This window comes from Pterocles gutturalis, unplaced genomic scaffold (assembly GCF_000699245.1).
Source record: "Pterocles gutturalis isolate BGI_N339 unplaced genomic scaffold, ASM69924v1 scaffold12957, whole genome shotgun sequence".
Classification (NCBI taxonomy): Eukaryota; Metazoa; Chordata; class Aves; order Pterocliformes; family Pteroclidae; genus Pterocles; species Pterocles gutturalis.
This window is the reverse complement of record NW_010115515.1, coordinates 788-20621: the sequence shown is the minus strand read 5'-3', so window position 1 is coordinate 20621 and position 19834 is coordinate 788. Positions and strand designations below refer to the sequence as shown.

General features: G+C 35.9%; 1 protein-coding gene across 1 annotated transcript in view; it reads right to left on the bottom strand.

Moving 5' to 3' along the window:
- Window positions 1–19036, bottom strand: part of LOC104463043 (importin-11-like) — a gene marked incomplete at its 5' end in the record, with an annotated part of 43559 nt that extends 24523 nt beyond the window's left edge. Inside the window, 7 exons of the mRNA XM_010075216.1 lie at window positions 5606–5727; window positions 6582–6695; window positions 8244–8339; window positions 11734–11814; window positions 12398–12477; window positions 17342–17418; window positions 18921–19036. Of these exons, the coding sequence (XP_010073518.1) occupies window positions 5606–5727; window positions 6582–6695; window positions 8244–8339; window positions 11734–11814; window positions 12398–12477; window positions 17342–17418; window positions 18921–19036 (686 nt within the window). The remainder of the gene's footprint in view (window positions 1–5605; window positions 5728–6581; window positions 6696–8243; window positions 8340–11733; window positions 11815–12397; window positions 12478–17341; window positions 17419–18920) is intronic.
- Between the last annotated feature and the right edge of the window lie 798 nt (window positions 19037–19834).

The window sequence follows — 19834 nt, the reverse complement described above, 5'->3', positions numbered from 1 at the left end:
ACTCAATACGAATGCAATTCAAACTGAAAGGTTTAAAGAACTCAAAGTAGAGTCACGTAATTTCTCAAATTTCAACCAGAATACCTAATTCACCTTCTAGAAATTGATTCAAAACTGAATCCAATTGTACAGTTTTCAGCAGCACAGGGCCTGCTAAGTTTGGGAGATAGGATGGGCATGCACTTGGCATTAACAACTGATAGTTTCTAAAAATTTTACAAAAAGAGAAAACATGGAAAATTACTGTATTTCCTGAAAACTACCACAGAGAATACCCACACACAAAGTACAAAAGCTATTTGTTCCTTAAAAATACAAGCATTCTTTACAAATACAAACATTTAAAAATACAAACATTCAAGCCCATCTATAGGGGTTGATAGTGACAGGACGAGGGGGAATGGTTTTAAACTAAGAGAGGGGAGATTTAGGTTGGATATTAGGCAGAAGTTTTTCACTCAGAAGGTGGTGAGGCACTGGAACAGGCTGCCCAGAGAAGCTGTGGATGCCCCATCCCTGGAGGCATTCAAGGCCAGGCTGGATGGGGCCCTGGGCAGCCTGCTCTAGGGGTTGCAACCCTGCCCACAGAAGGGGGGTTGAAACTAGGTGATCTTTAAGGTCCTTTTCAACCCAGGCCATTCAGCGATACTATGGTATGTATGATACTACACTAGGCATTTCCTAATATAAAAACCTGATATTTTAAATCCTCACTTTCTCATTAAATTGTTTGAATATGAAATGTTAATTTTTGAGACAATACTTATTTGCAGAAGTACTTGTACTTGCAGTGACATGGGTTGTGTTTTGAACCATTTTTGGTATCTTATCATACTTGTTTCCCACTGTTACGAAAAGTCACCAAAAATCTTGGCTACTCTCAGGCAATCTCAAATTTCACAGAGCATAGGGGAGAGAGGTAAGTAGGTGTACCAAAACAGCTCAGAACCAACTCAGGTAGAAAACCAGCTACAAAACTGTAATCATTTTGTGATTCTTACACATTTTTAATAATAGGCTGCACTTCAGACACCGCTTATTGAATAACAAATTTGCAAACATGTAAACTTCACATTACAAAGGACAAAAGTTTGAAGAAAGCTATTTAGTCCATTAGAATCTTTTACTGTCTTTTATATAATTAAAACATTCAATTTTAAGGTAGATTATCATTTAGAAGAGTTTTACGAAAGACTTCTGAAATTCCTTATATAGTCCACAAACAACACCAAGATAGCAGCAGCAATCAAACCCTTATGACTGCAGTTTGTTTTCTCCAGCTGTTCAGCTGCATTTAATGACACAATCCCTTGCCACCAGCTGGTACATTTTCCCTTGCAAACAAGCCTTATGGGTCTTAGGGGAGATCATAATCTGTTCCTGACCAGTCCATGCTAACAATTAGGTGTGGGAGAAAAATTAATGGAGATTGTGAACAAGGAAAGTTTAAACAGTGCATCCTCTTGGCAATGCTGTGATGTGACATACAATTAAGGAACTCAGGATACTATATAAAACACTCTGAATGATGCAGACTCTGATACTCAGACTAAGACCAAAGCCACATTTTTCACTCAGATCATTAAAACTGCACTACTACCCGGCAGGCAAACAAATCCAAGGCCAGATGTGGCTGACAACTGCAAAATCTTAATTTAAAGAGCTCATTTTAACACTGATAGCCTGTTAGATGCGTGGGTGAGCACAACTTTGACTAGAGGAATAAAAAAAGAAGGGGAAGACAGGATTATAACGTAACATAACACTTACCAGCAAAAGGAGAGTGGCTTAGCTTTCAACATGTTGCCAAATGCTACCTGTGCTTACAGTTAGGTACCACACAAAGCTAAGGTAATAATTGACATGATATCTTTCCAAATTCTGTTTACATTTCCTATTAGAGACTAAAATTTTCCTATCACTCTTAAGCATCTTCCAGTGTTGTGTTCTACCAAGATACACAGATAATAATGAGAGGAATAAGAAAGAAATCTACTTTGCTAAATAAATCATTAGAAGTTTTCAATACCCCAAAATAAGGCCATTCCAAAATACTGTAACAGTGACATTATACAAAGTGACAAAAGTGCAGCAAGCAAGCTGCTCAAGATTATTTCCAGGTATATATAGGTACAAGAAGGTGAAGAGCTATAATTTGAGCCACTTTGCTCTGCAGAAATACAAAGAATGCTGAAGATGGGTATCTCAAAATGCAGCACCTGAGATAGTTATGAGGGCCCACATCCTTTCCACAGTGGCCTACAGAAAAGTTAGGCTGTTGCTGGTGACCATGTTCACTAGGCATTATCTGTGACCAAGGGCACAGATAATAAAACTCAACTACATCTACTGTACTGTACTAGAAGAGCACTCTTGAAGCTGTAGGTTCACAAACAAACCATTAAGATTGCAGACAAACTGGAATATGACTGAACTAGATCAGGAAAACACGACATTTGTGAACGTACTCATCCCGGTTGCTGTCACCTCTCATGTCTCACACCCTAGCTCAGATACGATTCTCCTCCACCAAACTTCAAGTCCTTTTGTGTTTTTCAAAAAAACCCTCTCTGTTCTAGCTATTGCGTGTCTATGCATACTTCCCTTGTGTGCTGAACATGGAGACACCATTACTCTGTAAGTGTATCCTTATTGCATAAATCTTATTACTGGACCCTCCTGTTATATACGTCAGGCTAAAGATAAATGTCTTTCATTTATTTTATGAAGTACCAAGAGCTCTTAACAAATGAATTAAAATGCACATGGATAGATATGGGTGGCAAACAGGCAGCAAGAGTACAAAATGTGGAAAATACTACAGATGCATTTAATCAGCCAGACACAAAAAATGGTAAAATTGAATGGCCAGACTCAGAGAGTAAATGCACATAATTAGGTAGTATTTGGTTTATGCAAAACCCCCAAGTAATGCCAGGAAATTACTTCTACGTGAAAAGGTGCTGCCAGACACTAATCAGGAAAGAATCAGTTATTGTTCTTTTTTTAATACGAACATTTAAAGACTAACACAATGTGCAGCTGTGTGTGGGAAGATAAACAGGATGCTGGACTGAAGGACTATATGCATATATGCTAAAAGGCAATGGTACCATTGTCTTTACCATGATAAACACATGTCATTGCATGTATCTCTGGATGATATTGCCTAGACAAGTAAGCTACGGTATGGCTAATAAACTGTCACTTTATATCCTGCTTAGTCCAACTAATTGGCCTGACAACCACTGTGGACTACAACTGCTCTGCAGCAATTCTCATCTTATCTGCTCTAAAATCCTTCACTCATGACACTGTCAAAGGCGCTATATTTGAAATAGGAAATTATTTTTGCTCTACTGGTTTAAATGAGTAACGATGGAAACTTTAGCTTCTCCTAAAAAGAAGAAAGGCCTAAGTTCACACATGTATAGTTATAAACATGACCACTAACTAGAAAAGTACATAAAAGCAATGAAGTAATACCATAGAGTTTAGAGGGAGAATAAAAAGTGTCACTCCTTAATATTTTCCCCACCATTTTATCCATAAAGCAACTCTGAGGGAAGAAAAAAAATACACGTTATCTTCATTTGTTTCCCAGTACTTTTGCCTATTCCCTCCCTTTCCTCTCTAAAATAACCTGATGCTCTTCAGATAGCTCAAGCTATAGGTTGGAGGAAGCAATAGGCAAAAGGAGCAAAATCCTCAGGAAGTGCTAGACACAGTGCAGATGCCTGTTTTCCCTCTGGCAGAATCCTGAAAATCTGAGCTCACTGCTGGTAACCATCCCTGACCATCATACAGGAGCAAGCTGAGGGCAGAATCTCACTCTCAGCTTGATCTTTCCAAGCGAGCCTGTCTCATGGCTATCCTCAGGAAACAAAATTCTGTCTGTCTCTGCAGCTGAGAAACCTTGAGCTGGTTTTGGATGTCCAAAGCAATAGCTAATCAGGAATCCGGTTGGCAAGGTACTCCAACAGGAAAAATTACTAACTTTTTTTGAAAGTGCTGTTTATGTGAGTCAAAATATTTTGCTTTAATACTATATTATATTTTAAATACTGTTGCTTAAACTTTGCAAATGGACTTGCACAAGAAGCCTGCTTTTGAAAAATTTTTAACGCAAGTTTCAGATGTGAGATGCAGCAAGCATATGTAATATAATCCCTATGAAATGACAAAACCAGAGTGACTCACACTGTTCAGTAGCAGAAGGAACAATCACTTGACAGAATCAATTTCACACATTCTGTCTGAAGGTATGTTTGGCCTTGGCAGTCTATCAGTTGTATACTAAAATTTTCATAGCTTTGACATAAATATGTCCACTAAAGAGAGGCTTTTTTATTTGAAAATCAGCTTTCTTAAATGATTTGAGGATCTGAAAAATAAAGCTGTCATTTGCAGAGTGTTTTATTATGTTAAGGACTGCCAGAAATAATTTGCTTTTACAGCAGGAAATCTGGAGCAGCTGGAGGTAGTTCAAAATAACCCAGTTATCTAAAGCAATTTATTTCTCCCTTCCTCTCTGTAAAAGAAACTTCACTGGAAGACAGACATGTAGTTCAGCACCTTAAATTTTAGAAAACACCTCTTTAAGAACATTTACTGTTACATTTGCTGAAAAAAACAAAAGCTTTCCCATAAAGTAGCTGCTTGGTGCACCTCTGGCTAGATGTTTGTCCTCATGATTGGGACCAAAAAGGAAAGCTGCAGTGCACAGTAAAAGCAATGAAGCCTGTAAGTTTTACATGTAAGTGTTCCCTGATTTTTTACATAGTGACTACATAGTCTACAGCTTTACAGATACTAACATAGCTTTAGGATTTGTGAGCAACATCTGAATTCCCATTAGACAATACTTAGGACTTTTCATCTAGTAGACTAACTGTAAATTCAGACAGTCTTGTCTTCCTGACTTCCAAACAGACAAGAATTAACTTAAGGTAAGTATGGACTGAACTCTCACTTAAACATGTGTTACACATGAATTCTAGTAGTGACAGTTTAGAAGCCAGTGTAACACTATTCAGTGTTTTCATTAAAAACTTTTGTTTTGTATGTATATTCAGCAGTGACGATGTTTAGAGAAAGGACAGTAGTAAAAGCTGCTTACTATAGAAATCTACAGCATAAAAACAGTTTCACAGTAACTTTTCCATTTAATGTTATAAAGGAGAAAACCAGGATGAAAGTACAGACCTACCCGTTAACAGGAAAGAAAACTGAACAAACATCGTTCCCTGGGAGGGACACCAAAATACTAACAAGCCAACTAGAGCAACTATATCACAAATGAGAGGGGCCACTAGTTAAATATTAATATGAGAACAGGCAATAAAATATGCAATGCAGCTTCCTCACTTTTACTAAATGACATTTTCCATGAAATAGAAGGAAGGTTACTATATTACTATGAAGCCAAATAAAAAGTTAATACAATGTATCATGAAAAGTCAACCTTTATGTTTTTCTTGGAAAAAAAAAGCAGCAATAAAACTACTTATATTGGAATATTTATCTACAGAATTGTGAAATACTTTAAAAACCATCTTAAGGGTCTTGGAAGCATTCTCATCTAAGGCATTGTACAATTGCTTACCTATTCAGTGATGGCAGAAGTGAAAGCAATGCCAAAGCAGAAAGTTTTCTTCTTTCTGGCTGAGTGATGTTATCCATCCGATCAACCCATGTTTCAATCATGCAACTGAGAATTTGGTCCAACTGCAATGGGAAACAGAATGTTCCTTTTAATTTGTGAGTACTTCAGCACATTTAGAAAATAATTTATTTTAATTTTTCTGCCAACTGAATACATTATTCAATCTGGGAAAGCTACCATACAGTTATGTATACGTGACAGAAGTAACAAGTAACAGGTATTTAAATTTTCTGTGACAGTGCTTCCAGGTCCATTAATTGTAACCTAGAAGTTAGAAATGCATTTAATTCATGGACAGAGCACTGATTCAGAACAGTTAATTTCTCAAACAGTTTTCCCATAGCAATCTAATATATATAAAGCATGTGAACTTAACTCTGTTTTACCTTCACTGCTGACAAATAAAAAAAAAAAAAGACTTGTCTTTACCTGAGTCAAAACTGTATTATACCCAAGGATAAGAAAATTAGTAAGTTTCGCTTAAAGACATAGTAGAACGTTGTAGCAAAAAAACCTCAGTAACATCATTAGTGCAACTAGAACATGCTGAATCCAGTTCTCTATTGGAGAACGATCAGACCATTTTCCTTGTGCAAGATCCATCAAGACAGCATGAGAAGCGAAACCCTCATCCTGCAATACGATGCAGACTAAATGGCCTATTGTGGGATGCAGTGGGATGAGAATTTAGAGATTGTATAAAACTTTTAATGAGACCTTTTAAGGTAATTGTGGGAACATGTAAAACTTGTTACAGGATGTTTAAGGGAAGGACCAAAGGAGGCGAAAGAGCCCCTTTCCAAGGTAGACTGAGGAGGAACAAGCACAGCAAACAGAGGGAAAAATTCTTTCAGGTCAAAAGAATGCAAGACTTCCACATGCAATCCAGTTGGAATACCAAGACAAAAATACTTACCTCCTGACCCAACTCACATGCCATCTGGTTCAAAAGTAAAGAAAAAAAACTTGCATTTTGTAGTAGAACTCTACCCATGATCCCCAGATAAGTAGACATCACCACCGGGTACCTCTGAAAAAAAAGTAAACCAAAATGAAGTGGGCTTAATTCAATTAAGAGAAAAATACTTAACGTATAGAGCCGAAATACATGGAAAATACTTGCATGCATCCCTGTAAATTGTAATTTAAAAGCCTTTAACAACACAAGACTGAGTGAGCAAACATTACCAGAGTTTCTCAATTCCTACAAGAGGAAAACTATAACAATCTCAAAGTCAGTTTCCTCCAAACAGCCAAGACAACTTGCAAGGTGATCTTATTTTACATTTAAAAACCTACATCTTAAGGAATAAACAGTATGTTGTACTGTTAAAAAACTATTTTCAAAGTTGATTATAGTTCAAAATTAGTTTACAATTTCAGTAGCATTAAGTAGCGCTTAGTATTTCTGAAGTTGTTGTCACTTATTTCACTGAGAGAAACTATAATAAATCTCCAAATAACTCATTTGCAAGTGTCTCAAAATTAACTGGATACAGCAGTAAGCTCATTAGTTTATTATCTTTTGTTGTCATTTTTAATTTTAAAAGAAACGCCAGATTTCTTTGTATTAAATTCAGCATCTAAGAACATAACAGGATTTTGCAGAACTGCCTACCTAAAAAACAAAATGCCAACATTTACCTGAAAATGTTAACCCAGATTAATACCTTTATGAATAGGGAACAAAGAATTTACTGCAGTCTTAAATCAGAAGACATTTTAGCAATGCAATCCCCAGTTTTGTGTCTTCTTGAACTACAAACTGTTCAAACAAACTGCCTTTTTCATGTTCTGTACAGCAAAAAAGTACATTGCTAGGTAATATTACTTGGCTTAATCTTGTAAATATTCAATTTAACAGAATAATGGGAGACAAATATTGATATCTTAGTCTTCAACTCCGAAAAAAGCAAAGGTCTTTACCAAAAAAGTCAAAAGCATAGAGAATTTCAACCTCTGATTCTGCTGATTAAAGTATTTTTTTTTCTCCTGATCGTACTGCAAAGTTCAACACAATTAAAGCATATTGGATTTTACTGCTTTTTATCCAACATGGAAATTTTTTGAAGGCAAAGAGAGAGAAAAGGGAGAAATGAAGACATCTAAGCAAGTCTCTTCCATCTCACACAAAGCATTCTCACATCCTTCAACTCTTGATAATAGATATGTCAACTAGAAAAAGAAGGTCAAATCAATCTTCTCCTTGTTTTGTTTTTCTCTGGTGCAGCAGTATAAGCGCCTTTAAAAAACCTCAACAAAACACTCCAACACCTGCGAAGGATCTAACTAAGCACAGAGTCATAGCATCTTATCAGTGTTAATAAGCGAAGGAACAGCTGAACAAAATTTGTGCTATTTTATTAAAATAAACACTAGATGACAAAATAAGTGATGGATATGTTGCTTTTACTCTTGTGCTACTATGCTACTTTTGCAGACTTTTAAAATAGCCGCCAAAGATGTATCAAATGCTCTTAAAACAAGAGAAAATGCAACATCAATATGAAAAAACTCATCCAGAAAGTACTTTCCTGTTCAAAGGGAACAGTAGAGACTAGCAAAGAGTAACTCTTACCTCCCCATCTATAATCCCCCTGAATACTGATGGCAGAAGGGTTCGAAACATTTGAGGACCCAAAACAGGGTTTACTTTTAGGACATTTTCCACCACCTTAAGAGCAAAAGCAAATTAGACAATTAGTGAAGTACATTTAAAAATCTTAACTGAAGCTTTAGAACTACAAATACTGGTCTCTATATAAAGTCCTGCTAGGATGTTTACCATTAAATACCAGGATTGCTGAAAGTATATTCTACTGAAGTACCCTGCAAATCTCATCTGCGTACAGCCCTGATAAAAACTGACATGCCAAGTGAAACCCACCCCATCAAGCAGCCTCCTCCTGACCCTGGCAAAGCTCATGAGGTAGGCTGGAAGGAAGGACCTTGATAAGGCTCCAGGAAAAGCAACTTGATGAGGTGGGTTGGCAGGGAGGAGTACCAGCAGTTTAACGCTTATTTCCATACCTTTGTCCTGTCCCTTTTTTGAAGAACCATTAATTAAGACCTACCATCTCCTTGCAAGTAACCATAAATGCTCTCAGATGTGCTATTTATTCTCAGTACTCTGCTCTAGTTCCCAGTTTTTACATTCTTTACCCTTTGCTTCTCATGAAGGTGCTCCCTAAAGTATTTTTTTTTCCCCACGAGCTGTTCCCTGTAGTTCTTCAGGCTTTCCTTCATTCAGATGTTTGGGCTCTCCCCTTGTACTAAGATGGGGAGGGGGAGAGGCTGTGAGAATAATGGGCTGATACCTATCCACTCCTATGAGGAGTAAGGACAGAGACCACATACCTATACACTGAGTGTATAGAGCATATAAAGGTACCAAAAAGGTACCTCCCCTAAACACTCTTCTGTCTCCACCTACTTTCAGCGCCGCAGAACCACCACAAGGAATTACTCTTCTGTACTCTTGTCCAGTCTTCCCTAAATCTTTTTTTCTTTTTGAACCTTGTTCCTACTAGCTTCATTTAACATCCTTTATGTCTTGCCTTGAGAGAGTTGTTAAGCAGTTGACCCCTTTCAATGCCTCTCAATTTTACAGACCTTTAACATACTGTTATATGGAGTTGAACATGACTTTTCCCCTGCTCATTTATTTTGTGTACTGGAAGTTTTGGCTAACTCATTTGTTCCTTGTACAGAGTCTTTTCAAACCTTTTATTGTCTGTCTCGGGTAACTAGAAAGCCCAGTCACATCAAGCCTCAGCAATCTTGTCCATTTATTTACTGTCCAACCTTATCCATTTATTTACTCTTCTAATGTCTATTTAGAATCCAGCCAAAGCTGCTAGTAGGAAAATATTTCAGAGAACACTCCCAGGTGTTTCTGTTCCCAATATTTATCTTGGGGGTTTTTTATTTAACAAATCAGCATAGTGGCACCTGATAAAACGTTTTATCATTTGTAAAAATACTTACATGGATTATAGCTCAGTTATCCCTCTCGAGGCAAGTAGGAACATTAGGAACATGTTAAAAGGATACTGGACAAATCTTGTGGCTAATGCAAGGCCACAAAGGATAAATGATATTAGCAGCATCATTCCATTTTAGAAATCTGATTAAAAGCTGCTGCATCAAACATTTGCTTAACAGTATACTCTAAACAGTAACATTGATAGAGAGGAATTGACATTTTAAATTCCAAAACTAGAATCCTTAAGCTCCTCACAGCAGGAACTACAAATGGGGAGGCCTATCAACTTCTGTTGTTTTCTGTCCTGGGAGTCTGCAAGTAGTCGTGCAACCAAAGAGATAGGTGGGATCTAATTTTTTTCCTTCATTGCATTTATAATGAACTGAATTCAAGTCCGAGATTTTATAAGCAACACAGAGTTCCCAGTTAGTGCAGCCACTGGAAACACAAGTAGCAACACACTCCAGTTACTACTCAACTACCTTTCAATGCATTCTCCAACTTTATTTCCTGAAATTCTTCAAAAAGCACTCAATATTTCAAAAGCTTATGAATTTCATAACATCTCTTTCATAATACCATTTGAGGTTTGTGCATAAATAGCTTTTTTTAGTACTTTGAAAAACCTCCAGCAACTTTATTTAAGCAGTTGTTGCCATTACAATAGCAGCTGATGCCAAAAGCAAAGACTGTTTCAACACTATGTCATGGTACAAATGCCAAGTATGCTATACAAAGGAATGTGACAGATAGCACATACATCCAACATTCAATAAAGACTGGAAAAGCGTGGCTCTAGATTTATTAGGTTCTAGCACTCATACAGAGATGCATAAAAAAATAAAAAGTGAACCATTGATCATGTGCTTATTTAATCACAAAATCACCTAAACAGTTCTTATAATAATGTACGTATATATGCAGACTTATTACTTAACCATTATCTTGTCAGTTTTTCAAATGTGCAGTTACAAAAATTGAACGGTATGATTATTTTTCTTATTGGTACTAATTACTGAAGAGGAAAACGAACACTAAAAAAATTAGTAGATATTGTTGTTTGTGTTAACAAAAGGATCAATACTGGTTGATAGGGTACAGACAAAACTCAGATTTGGATGGCTAGATACAGCAACTAGGTAATTACCTTTGCTCACTTTGATTAAAAACACTCAGAAAGTACCTAGACTATTAACACACAAGTATGATTTTGACTTTAGGGTTGAATCATTACTTAATGTTGAATTTTTGTCCTAATAATGACTTTTTTTTCTGATTTCTGAACCAAGCTGAAAACTAAATTAGGACAAATATTAAAACTCATTAATGAAATTGATTTTGTCCTTTTATTTTGTAATTAGAAGTGTCAGTATGTTTTGTATTGTACTGTGGTACTCTTCACCATTCTGAAATTCAATTAGAAATAAACAAATTGATTAGCTTTCTACAACTTCCATAAGCCCACTGATAGCCAAAGATTAAGTCAAGTTACTTTGACCCAAACACAATCCTTGTTTTACAACTCAATGCTCAAGATTTTCTATACATAGCATTATCTTCATAATGCAGTGATTAATCATCTCTCTGTTTAAGTGTGCTGTCGCCAGGCTGTAGAACAAACTCTTTTCACGAAGAGCCAAGCCCTCGCTAACCACCTTTCTCTAGTAATCTAGAAAATAATCAAATGGGACTCTTAATCTAAATCCATCTATACAAAGAGGATTCAAACTAGGTTAGAACTCATTTACCTAACACTTTGTAATCTCATGAAGTAATGAAAGCATTGCAGAGAGGGTATATGAACAGTGTGTTAGGTGATTATCATTTAGGGTGCTCTATCTAATGCTAGACTAAACTTCTCTTGGGAAAAGTAGTATATAAAAAAATACGTGTGTATATATGTACTCTCTACACACATGCACACACTTCAAATACGTAGTTTAAAACACCGACTTCAGTGTCAGTGTGCTATAAAGCTGTTTTCTTCTACATATTCTACATTCATCATACTTGAAAATAGCACTCTAACCTGACAAAAACACTAAGAATAACAAATGTACAGAGCTGAATATCTAGTCTCTACCTTTAAAACCTGAACTTGACCTTCAGTAGTTATGTCCTTCAGAAGTTCACAAAATGACTGGCATAAGTCAGCAGCATACATCTGAAATTAAATCAAAAAGAAGGTATTATACAAACATGTTTTATATCTATGTCTATATTTCAAAATTCAACATATTAGGGATTATACATGTCCAAAGACCTAGCTTCTCTTCAAAGATATTTACTAAAATGCTTGTCTTTCCTGAAATCACTAAAATCTAATCTAAGCATTTTTTTTAACATTGCAGGTTTTTTAAACAATCAATCCCACTGAACTATCTCATAGAGAAGGTGTGAGAACACGGCATAACATCTCTAGTTCAATTCTTGCTAGAATTTACAATTATAATTTTAATCTGGAAGGATAATTGGAGTAACTATCCCTGCACAGGACCTTTTCAGGTACCAAAGTACTAAATCAATCCACAAATCATTAATTCTGCATGATAATCTTTCTCAAATCAAATCTGAGTGTCTACCATGTGCCATAAAGAGCTAACATTAGAACAATATGCTTGTGTACATGTAAATGAATAAGAGTATAAATGTTTGTGTGTATGATGGTTTCCAATACAAGAGAAAAAAATAGTTTGCCAGTAGGGAACTAAGGTGCTAATATGAATCTTTATACAATGTTAACATACCTGTAAAAATTCTGATGATGATAAGAAAATATAAGCATTGATGATCTTAAAGCAATTCTTGAGGTATTCTGAACTCAGCTCTGGAAAAAAAGAAATCTCATTTCAGAACCTCATGACCAAACAGAAGTACAACTAAAACAATTAATGTTGAAAAGGCTTTTTCCTCATACAGCTTTGAAGTGCCAGATGCCTACAAAGAGAAAAAAGTTATGTTGGCTTCAGTACCATTCAGGTCTCCCTGTCAAAGACAATAACAAAAGAGGGATGCTAACATCTCTCATGTTCTCAAATGGAAGCACAAGAAATCCTATGACCTCAAAAGCCAATGCTAATTAAAAAAAAAAAAAGTCAAGTTTCGGATGTGATAGTGGGCTAAGAAAATATTAAAGACAGAACAAATGAACTACGTACTTAAGAGACCTGCAATTACTGATAAATGATCTCTCTCACACTTGAGTCAGTAAATGCTAGGTAGAAAGAGTGAAATAAAGATTGCAGTTCTGCTCTTCTGACCCAGGTGCCACATCAAATAGTATTGAGCTTTTGGACTGAAACACACTGAGCTTCAGGCCATAGTATTTCAGTAAGGAACACGTATCCATTTAAGAGACAGATACACGCAGGAGATGACATACAGCAGTAGTTTAAGGAGAGAAAAAAAGGCATGTCGTCAGGCAGCACCTGTAAGACTTCTTAAAAAAAAAAAAAACTAAACACCCCAGAACATCTATTAACACAGCTCATAGCAAAACAAAATGTTTCAGAGTTTCACATGGAGGTTGATACTAGTGCAGAAAGCCAACAGCTCTCACTGGAAGAAAAAAAAAAAAAAAGGGAGAACCAAAAAAGTGTCAAAGGGCTTGCTACATTTTCTTAGAACCAGTTTGGGAGACAGACTATTCTTGGTGAAGTAAGTGGCCTTCAGCTCCACCACCTTTTATAAATATTCCAATAAAATAATCATGGAGAGCTCACAGGAGAATACTTTTATAGAAGTTTTAAATTAAATTCCTTACCAGATTAACACCACCAACCAGCTAAGACCTGGTATGTCTTCCATGGCTTAAATGAACACAGCCCGTATGAAACTGTGACTTACACCTACTGATGCTGTTACAGAAAAATTTCCACAAAAAATATCACATGACAGAAACTATGGCTGGTTTTCCATTATAACTTTTGAAAAGTTCTGGGGATTTTTAACGGCTTCTCTTCTTTTCCCTCCCATCAGAAAGAACATTAATGCTCCTGTTATCTGACATGGCCATAGGACAGCTTTGAGTGCACAACTACTTTCATATCTCAATGTTTGGACAGCTCATGTCACTTATTTTGAGTATTCACATATCCTGACTTGAAAAGAGATGATTTTTCATCTATCCATCCAATATACTCATCAAAAGATTGCAATACATCTATAAATTAGCTTTAGTAGTACATTACTATTGTTACACATTTCTTGAAGTTACTGCATTCGCCTTAGAGGTCTGCAGGTTTTTGGTTTTTTTTCTTACTGGATACAACCACATTTTAAGATACAGCAGACAAATAGCAAATAAATGCTCATAAAAGCATGAAGTGCTACAAAGCTTTCCATAACTTCCCATTGTGTGATTCTGTGATAACTCATACAAAGGTAAAAAAGTAGGAGTAGCAAAACTGGAAGAAGTAAGTTATTTCAGGCCAGAAGGAAAAGAAAAAGGTAAGACAAACATGGAAACGACATAATTTCAGTCACTCATCTGCACATAAAGCTCAGTGTTTAGTAAAAACACTCTTCTAGAAAAACATCACCTTTAGCTGATTACATTTAAAATCCAATTATGCATTGCCAGGTTTTCCTGAATCAAACACAACTTTTTCTGAACTAATTAACCCTCTCCTCTGGGTTTTGTTGGGGTTCAGAGGAATTATTCTTGTTCCAGTAACCTGCTTTTTGCCATCACCTTTACAAGTACAGCACAGACAAATTAATCCTGATGCTTCTTGAAACGCATTTATCTTCACTTTGACCATATTCCCCACCTGAAATTGTATCAGATTCAGCGCTCATTTTAAGCAGTCCCAGTGCAGAAATATATCCATCCTCAGAGAATTATTGTATTCCTCCATTCCACATGATTCAATCTGCTGCACCAAGACCCAAATTAAAGAACTTCTGCAACTCCTTTACAGAGCCATTACATTTCAACAGAATGCAAACATTAGCAAAAGTGCTAATATGAAAAACAAATATGACAATTACGCTGTGAACAATTAGTGTACAACAGTGATAGCATGACAATCTTTGAAGTAAGGTCAGTTATGCAAGTAAATCAAACCTTCATATCAAATGCAACATTCTGCTCCTGGATCTTTAAGGATAGCCTTGATTACTTCAAAAGGGAAATCTAATTGATTTGTACAACTCTTTTGATAAACAGTTCCAGGAGCAGTGGTATCTTGAAATGGATATCAAATTTTTTTCAGGACAAATATATCTGGAACAACTACACATTACTTTCAGACTAATTAAAGGTAAAAAATCAAAAACATTTCTATATTTTTCCCTTTTCATCTGACTGTTGAAAATTAAAGAGATGTCACTGCACTGACATGTATCTATGGGGACATATATAAGCCACAGGCCAGTGACAGGGCCATGAAACCTAGTATGAATGAATCACTTAAAAAAAAGCCATTACCTAAATCTCAAACCATTTTTTTATGCATCACACATTGGAATTGCTTCCAACAGATAAGCATGTTTTAAAAATATCTCCTAAAAGATGCAGGAGGAGCAATGGCAAGCCATTGCTTCTCTATGCTGTAAACACCTTGTTGAAACACCTTGTCCTGACAGCTACGTCATCATGATGAGGACAGGAAGTGTTTGTTCTTCACTGCTGGAATTTTCAGGTGAATACTGCCACTTTTAAACTGGAGAAACTGTATTACAGAACTAAGACTGAACAGTTATTTAATTAACTTGTACGGTTGATCATCATTGATCACTAAATTTTATCCTGCAAGGGGCTGCAGCTGTTGCACTAGATTTAAGTGAAGGATCCCTTCCCCAAATATACTGAATGAATGAAGTAGTTGCCTGAGGGGTATTGGATGGCAGTATTGTACTGTTTTTAAGACTACCAAGTTTAAAATAAGGTTATCACTAATCCAAGATTCAAGCTCTATTTCAACATCATAGTGTCACGGCTATGTCATGTGGGTGCTGTCCAGCTAGATTCTCCTGATGTAAATAGAAGGGAATTGCAGGCAAAGAGCATACCACAATGGTTTCTACTTTCTGGCGAAATGTACACCATTTTGTCCTACAGTAATCAAAACTTTTGGCTGACACAACACTCAGAAAACAAGTTTCTCAGAAAAATGCTCAGGAAGTAGTACCAGAAGTCTGTATGAAGAAATTGTTCTATGATTAGACATCACCTGCTGTGTTTTTGCCACTCACCCCCATCCCTAATTAAAAAAAACAAAAACAAACATTTGACATAAGCGTGTTTGAAGACTCACCTTAAGGAAAAGATACCTAGCTTAACTGTACTACTTGCTGTACCAGCATCATACAACAGCTTTCATTTTTCAGAACAAGGAACATTCTCTTGAGGACATATTTTTTCCAAAGGAGAGTGTTACTGTTCTCCAGGATTCATTCATAAAATAAGGAAATTTTTACAAGTGTAGAATATTCCTGAATACCTCCACCTTTTGTTAGAAGAGTATGCCAGGGTCTTCATTCACACTCATCTCTACCCTGGAAAGTATGGCATGAGGACTAGGAAGGACAGGGTGGGGAGAAAAGAGCAGTAGCAAATGTAAACAAGCCACAAAGAGTATTTCTGAATTTAACTCAAGCAGATTGGCAATCTGACACAATTAGGAAAATCACAATCATTTGTATAGTGCAAGCTTCCTGTAGCAGATACTATCTACTACTAACACAGAACAAGAAGGAGGAAGGGTAGGTGTGTAGATACGAATGAAGACAAACAGCAAGTATTTGTCAGCTAGAGAACGTGAAAGGTAGCTCTGGAGTTAAATACTAAAATCACTACAAAATACTACTTTCCTGAGCAGTTTTGTCATTAGAGATCTAGTACACAGAGAAATAACAGAAGGTGTCATCTTGCACTTTCCCACCATGATGCAGCTTTCTATTGTTTAGTCACAACAAAATATTTAGTGCTGAAAACATCAATTAAAAAACTCCTGTAATTTTATAACCACGTTCCCCTAAAAATCCAATCCATTTATTAGATTAGCTCCACAACTTAAAAAAGCACAGCCAGAGAGCTCATTAAACAAAAATATGTTTACATAATAAAATTAAACAAAAGAAATTGTATACTCCCTTTAACTACAAAGCAAAAGCACCCCAAATATCAGTCTTTCCTAAGCACTGAATATTAACCCTCATTAAAAAGTTTGCATTTTGTCAACAACTCAGGCAAAACTACTGCTTTTAATTTCAGTGCTGTTTGACTGACATGCTAATAGCCATATTTAGGTAGTTTGAAAACATCGTACATAGTTATTAACTGATTAATGGAAAAGCTAATAATGAAAACTTCAATTCTTTAGAGTAGAAATCATCATTCTGGTTGTATGCAGAACAGGCAAGTATTCCATATAATCAATATCACTAAGACTCACCACATTGCGTGTTAAATTTCAGGAATTTATTTAAAAAAACCTCTGAAACGATACACTTGAATTGGTCTTATCTTTTGGATACAAAGCAGCTTCAATTTATTAAAAAAGAGAACTAAGGTAAGCAGACAATAAATATTAAGTAAGAAAGTCAAACAAAAACCTGTTCTGCATTTTTTAACAGTTACAATTTTGCAGGCCCCCTTAGTTCTTCCAGTAGCCACAGCAGCATTACTTAATGCATGAACAAGACAAGCAGTACAAAAAAACCCCACAAATTAGTAAAATTCTTACCAAGAAGTGCAGACATGTTCTGAAATATTGTCAGGAGCTCAGGTGTAAGACATGGACTATTCTCCAATGTCACTAACCTAACAACAGATTAAGCAAAATATTTCAGGTGATCTATGAATACATCTTTTAACAGATGTAGAACATTGTAACTTGTAGTAACCATCTATATAATCCTTAAATAACTTGTAACAACTACTCAAAGCATATTTCAAACGCAGCAACAGTCCTTACACCACCACACATCAGTATAGGCATGGGTTTTGCCGAGGTAGAAAAAGAAAGAAAAACATTCTACTGTCTTTTTATAAAGACAATGTAACCTCCAAAACACAGCAGTGAGAATGTCTAAAGTACCCAACTTGGGAACCCGGAGAAGATGTGTAGACAATATTAATGGTGCAAGGACAATGTGGGTAGTGCTTTACACCTCAAAGAAGCAGCTGTGGCGGCAACCAGCTCAAACCTTTACTTTTTATTTTTTTTAGGTCTGACATGATGCATTGATGACCATACATAAAAGCATAACTATATGCTCACCATTGTTTGTATCAATTTAAAATTCCTGAGGTTTGAAAACAGTAGCTATAAATTAAAATCATACTTAAACATACAGCAACACATTCCAGTTTTTCCCTAGATCTTATGTATAGGATTACTGGATTTAAACAACATTTCAGATTACGCAAAGTCTCTTAGCTGTTCTTCTGCTCTTGGTTCAAGAAGCCATTAGAGTCCAGATTGCCTCTGCCAGCTCCATTCAGATTCCTCTGCTGCTCTAGGACTTCTTAAAACATCACTCTTCTGCACAGGTATCAGAATAACAACCTCCAGATCAGTATTACGAAGATATAAAAGTTCTGAACTCATACATTGAAAGGCCCCTGTCTTAAATTTTGCAACAATCTTGCTCTTTGACTTACTGCCGCACCACCAATAGCACTGTAAATCTTAGTTTTGCTGCACATAGAACAGATCATTTGTAGGTTAAGTATTTGTAATTCAAATGCCTGTCCACAATTTAGATCAAAGGAATCCTTTACTGTTTCAAGACAAAATCAATATATTCCTATTCTGCAGAAAAAGATGTGCTGAATTCAGTCCAGGTAACTGATCACAGTGCCGCTTCTTGCTTTAAGTTCAGCTACCAAATAGCTTGAGATCTGGAAGATAAGTTCTGCATTTTATCCTTGTAAACTCCTAATCTCTTCCAGCAAGCAGATCTGAGAATCATTGGGTCACTGCGCTCTCGAAATCAAGCACATCAAATCATTAGTTTAGCATGCACATTATTGTGATTTTAGACTTTTTGTCCTGCTGTTCATTATCAGAACAGAACTGTATCTCACCATCAACTGACTGAAAATGGATTACCTACTCAGGAATTTTTAATTATATTTCTTTTATTGTCTTTCTAACCTCATCTCTTCTGAGAAAAGGTATGATATAGATGATGTCAAGGTAAGATAACAAGAACACAAATTCTTAATACAGTCAAGGCTTTTTTAAAATCTTTTTTTTTCTTCTGGGGATACAAAAGATAACATTTTAAAAATTAAGAACTGACAAAGAACATTCTTACCACAACTCTAAACCATCTTCCAGAAGATAGACATGTGGAGGCTGAGAAACATCTGTACTTAGCTGAATAACTGGAAGCAGAAAAGGATAAAGATTTTTGCTGTCTGCTCCCAGTCCCTATAAACAAAAAATGTAAAACACTTCAAAAACCTGAAATCAAGCATTTCAAGAATATCACTGAAAAAGATCTGTGATGCTGTTTTATTTGCATACGGTAGACACGCATTCACAAAATCAAAGATTGAACTTGTATCTATCTCATACAACAAAATAATGGGATACTGCTGAGCTTTCTCTCAACATATCTTGAGAAAATTACACCAGTGTTTTGAAAACAAGCAGCTCATCACTGGTCTACAAGAAAAAAAATGTTCCTAAAAAACATTCCCTGGTCATTCTCTTTCTGGTAAAAGTCAGAGCTCTAACATAAATAATTAAATGCTGAATAAAATGTTTTAAAGATGAAGAAAGTAATTGCCCTTCGGACCTTACCACGCACTAAATCTCTTGACATACCCTAAGAATCAGGAGAAAGGTTCATTTTCATTGCTACACAAAGATTCATAGACTGATGACAGTGATTTATTTTTTAAATGATCCGCGAGTCAAACACAAAGATGTCTTCCCAAGAATGCAGAATAAAGAATTTCTTCATCAATCCTTTAATAAGTAATTTAATTTTTTAAAAATAATCTAAAGAAAACCATTGTCAAAACTAATCATAATTTACAACTAATCCTAAAAGGAATAGAATTCTTAAATTGGGAACTACTGACTATTTTGTAATATTACTACTTAAGGGAACTGAGGGTAGTTAAATGATGCTTTTGCATAATTACTATATTTGGAAACTGTTAAGTTTAAAATCATTTGATGTTTCACAGTTAAGGCTTCTCTGTGGAACTGTTTATTCAA